Source organism: Bactrocera latifrons, unplaced genomic scaffold (assembly GCF_001853355.1).
Source record: "Bactrocera latifrons isolate USDA-ARS-PBARC rearing strain unplaced genomic scaffold, ASM185335v1 scaffold_294, whole genome shotgun sequence".
NCBI lineage: Eukaryota > Metazoa > Arthropoda > Insecta > Diptera > Tephritidae > Bactrocera > Bactrocera latifrons.
Window position 1 is genome coordinate 316,070 of NW_017536563.1, and position 4,979 is coordinate 321,048.

The following is a 4,979-nucleotide window of genomic DNA, read 5'->3' on the forward strand; positions in this document are numbered from 1 at the left end:
AACCAATTTTTGATATATAGAGATGCGATTATCGGGAAAAGATTATCGCTGAATTTCAATTGTGACCTCATTGACCCATATTTTCGGATAAAAGCCAGCTAAAGGTGGACCCCGTATTCATATGTGCACTTGAAGGAATAGTCAGATATAATTTAAATTGTTTAGTATGATATTACATATATTTTTGCACTGTAATATTGGAATATCAAAATAACACTATTTTTCGAGGTTAGTTGAAATCTCATTAAATTTTGACAGTGGTTCCTACAAAGCCTCTTCTTGTGATCTCGCGCATTTAGTAGTTTGAATATGTGGAGTGAGCAGAGTTAGAGAATTTTTCAAACTCTTAGAGYGCTGGACCTTGTCCACTTTTTAATATTTGTAAATAACAAGTGACGCTTGCTACTGTGATGCTGTTGTCATAGCTGCCTTACAAACTGGACGTTTAAAATCAATTTCTTGTTTAGAACTTTTTATATTTTGTGTAGAGTGTTATAGCTTKGGTTCAAACGAAGTTTACTTTTTTGTTATTTTCTATTTATTTTTGGTTTTCTTTATGGAGCGAAGAAACCACATCAGCATCATTTTTGCAATAAACAGCACACATTTGAGATATTTTGAAAAGAATTGAAGTATTTGTTCTAGAAATATTTTGTAGCTTTCACATAATAAAAAAATAGTATGCAATGTTATTGTCATTAGTCAATATACTTCCTCATATATAATCGTATAATACTAAGTAAGAGACCAATAATGTCTTTTATTGCCCAAAAGGATCATTAYTGACGGCTGCCTGCCGCGATTACAGGCAAACAATTAGGTGTACTTCATTGTTGATTTGATTGAATTTAAGTGGCTCTATACCATTTTRCTTATTAAACACATTTTTCTTCTCTTCTGTTCTTCTCTTTTCTGTCTTGATGGCGTTTATTGTCGCTGCTGCTGCTCAACTGAATACTGCTTGGATAACTAAATGACTAACTGCTACTCGTAACTTGTCGTTGCCAATCTACTTGGCGCTACGAATTGCATTGTGGGACAACGACACTACTAATGGTTGCCTATTTCCGCTATCGAATGAATTACCCGTACACTTTGAACTCGCACACAAATGAACAAACACACGCTGACACAATTTCCGCTGCAATGCAACTGACTTATTTGCACATTTGACATACTAACACTTTGACGATTAACAATTCCCACGATGAATGTACGCGCACCGCATCCAACTACCATGTCTGCAACCACTTTATCACCACGTCGGTTTGTTTCCCGTTGGATTTTTGTTCATCTTGTGTTCGTGGTTGTCAGCAGCACCTTCCTGCAACCGCATATGACAATATCACGCAGCTCGTCGCTGCTAATCAAATCACAGCACGTACAACACATCTACACTCGGGCCCAACTGCAGATCCCAATGGCAGTAGCAGTAGTGTCATAGTCAATGCTGTGGACACTGGCTTACTGCATCACCATCAACAGCAGCAATTGCTGAACGCAAAAGCAGCAGGAGCCGCTGCCGGTGCCGCTGCCGGAGCTGCAACGGTGGTCACAGCGACCCATTCAGCGAATGGCCTAAATGAGGTACTAATCGGTTCACCCACCGCCGCGTACAATGCCACCCATCAGCAGCAGCAGCARCAACAACAGCAATTGCAGGGYGCTGGCAGTGGCGGCACGTTGCCACCCGGTTTGGGCGGTGGCAGCGCTTACATACTCAACAGTCTCATCAATAGTAATGAGAGTTGCAATAGCAACGGTAGCATCAGTGGCAGCAACGGTGGATTGCATCATAATGTAGTTGGCGGCACTATAGGTCGTGCAACAATGCTGCATCACCACCAACAGCAGTCACACCATCCGCTACCCGTGCCACATCCACTCGCATACAATACCCTCGCCGGCACAACGGGTGTGAGTGCCAATGGACGTCACCATCATAGCGCATTGCCGTCGATGTTGCTCACCTCACAGACGTCGGCGTCGTTAAGTGGGATCGGGCTGTTACTGAATGCCAGCAATAATAATAGTAGTAGTAGTGGTGGTGCCAGCGGTCTGGGGCTGAGTATGACGGGCGCGGCAACGGCATCTGCGGCCTCTACAGCAACGACGTCCTGCAATTCGTCCAGCGACTTGGATGACAACATAAATATAAATGCCATCAAGGATTGCTTAATGACACAGCGTGTGCCCGAAAGCTGCGTCTGAGCTGGCAATTTATGCAGTGCGCCGAGAAAGGCGCCAAGCAAGTCCTACAAGTGTGTGCTGCGACGTGAAGTCCGTGTTGTAAGAACTCTCGTAAAATGGTATGTATGAATGTGTGCCGCAAGCAAGTGTATGCCGTGTATTGAAAAAAAAAAAGATAATAATAATAATAAAATAAAGTCAAAGTACGAAATGTATAGTGAAATAGCTTACAAAGTAAAAGTWTGAGGCATGAAAATATGTAATGAAATATGTAAGTAAAGATATACCAATAAGTCCACACCAGTATAAATAAATAGATATGTATAAAGGTAAAACAATGAAGTTGCGCTATAACACTACATTGGCTAAGTGGYTCTGAGCTGCTACCTGCTTCAGTACGTCCTTGATAAATTGTATTAGGCATTAAGTGCAGTTAGATTGATGAGCGAGTAAAAAGTTTCCTTGCAATTAGCACTAGCGCTGGAAGAAATAATGACAAATTTTTGCGGACGAATGATTAAGTAGAGTTAGCAATTTCATTTCTCAAAATTCTATATAAACTTAAATAGTCCACGACATCAACTCTGAATAATGCAAMCCAATCACTGCGGTGCGTTCGTTTGATTGCAAATCTCCAAAGGCTTCAGAAAATATTATATTAAAATGTTAATATTGTTTAGCTTTCAGTGTCAAGCCGAAGATTAAACCAAAGAAATCGGACAACTAWATCATGTTGTTGCCATACAAAYTGAATRATCAGAATAAAGGGATAAAGAGAAGACTTTTTMATTTTTMATTTTTTATCTTCACAAAATTTRATATGTGGTATTACATAAGGAAATAGTGACATCACAGCAGAAAATATTTGGATCAGATCACTATAGATTATAGCTGCCATATAAACTGAACGACCGTTTATGTAATCTCCGAAGAAATAGCTCAGTTTGAACAACTGGACATAAAAASTGAACTGTCGGAATCAAGGGCTCTTATGGAAAACGGGTTCATTTCACGAGATATCCTCACGAAATTTGATTTTTTATCTAAAGTAATAATGCATTCTCCGAAAGATTTGTTTGGGTCACTGTAGCTGACATCGACGGTGCTGACAAATGCGATAATGTCTTGGATAGAAAAAGACGTGCGCAAAATTTCAAATCGACATCTCAAAAATAAAGGCACTATTTCGTGTATATGCAAACAGACAGATGATCTCCGACGTTTCCTGCTGRGGGTTTAAGCTTCGTTGCAAACTTGATACACCCTCTTCGGGTTGTAAAAATAAGTTCGTCTCTTCATTTTTCTTTCGAATCATTCACAATAGTAAAGTAGTTTTAATAAATTCTGTCGCTTGATAAGAATAACTCAATTTTATGATTCAAAATCCATTTTTTTATTCAATACAATCTACCTGAACATTAATACACTTGCCCTAATGATCCCCCAATTTGTCGATCTCATCTCTGAAGTGAGAACCCGAAAGGTCTACAAAATATGCTTCAACAGCCGTTAAGACTTTTTGTATTGATGAAAAACGTTTGGAAGTCGGTGGGGGCCAAATGTGGTGTATACGCTGAATTCTCCAAAAATTGGAACTTTAATTCATGGATTTTAGCCTTTGTCAAAATGCTCTTGTGACACGGTGCATTGTCCTAATGAAAAAGGATTCTTCTACAAACCGGGTCTTTTTTCACCAATTTTTCCTTAAACTGATCCAGAAAGTTGCAATAATATTCAGAACTAATTGTTTTACCAGTTTGTAAGTAATCCAWAAACAAATCGCRTTCCAAAAAACTATTGCCATGACAYTCATGKCCGATTTCCGGACAYGAACTCGTTTCAAAGCCGAACAACCTGGTTCACCACACTCACCACTTTAGCCTATTGTTTTGGTTCAGGATCATAGTGATAGATCCAAGTCTTATCCATACTGATAAATYGATGCACAAAATCCACTTTATCCTTTTTAAAACGCTCCAAATATTTCTGAGAAATTCGCATTCGAAAGTGGTTTTGTTCCATTGTTAGCTTTCTTAAAYCCAAAATTTTACTTAAAATATGACTCAAACTGCCTAAGGAGATCTGTGGAGCCTTTACTAAATCTCTTTTAGTCAATCGGCGATCTTCCAAAGCCATATCCTGTATTTTATATGATTTTTAGTGTTAATGTGATTTTTGGAAGTCCTTCACGCGTATCGTCTTCAAGGCGTGTACAATTACGATTGAATTCAGCAACCAATCTTTCTATTGTTCTAATTGTATATGAACAATCATTATATACTTATAAYATTCGTTCGTGAATCGAACTTTACGACTTTCATGAGGTATTCAACTTGACAACTTTGTTGTTGCTTTCACTTATAACTTTTTTTACAAGAGAGCAGAGAAGCGAGTAGAGAAATAGTGAATCTAAGGCAGCTTATGTATGCTAYGAAAATAGACAAACCAAGGATTAATGTCAGATTCCACTTCTAAAAGGGCTATCAAATGGTAAGAGTCTGCAGTCATTGTGAGCTTTTCAGTATTCATTGCATAAACTCTCAACTGACTAAAGATAGTTAATTCAGCTTCTTAAAATAAATTGTGAAAAATTATTGAAATACATATGTTCAAACAAGAAATCGAAACATAATGAATTTAAAATAATTTAATTTAATCACTAAATGGACTACGTGAGTAAATAGCATGAAAATATTGTAAATAGGGCAATTAAAAGTTAGTAATATATGTAAAATAAACTAATAGTAAACATTGTGCCACATATTGTCAATATAAATATTTATTTAAAT

The 4,979-nt window shown here is 37.9% G+C and overlaps 1 protein-coding gene across 1 annotated transcript in view; it reads left to right on the forward strand.

Moving 5' to 3' along the window:
• The window catches only part of LOC108970261 (neural cell adhesion molecule 1-B), a 125,964-nt gene extending 122,472 nt beyond the window's left edge, over positions 1–3,492 (forward strand). Inside the window, exon 19 of the mRNA XM_018935545.1 lies at positions 1,318–3,492. Within this exon, the coding sequence (XP_018791090.1) occupies positions 1,318–2,211 (894 nt within the window). The 3' untranslated portion in view covers positions 2,212–3,492. The remainder of the gene's footprint in view (positions 1–1,317) is intronic.
• The last annotated feature ends 1,487 nt before the right edge of the window (positions 3,493–4,979 follow it).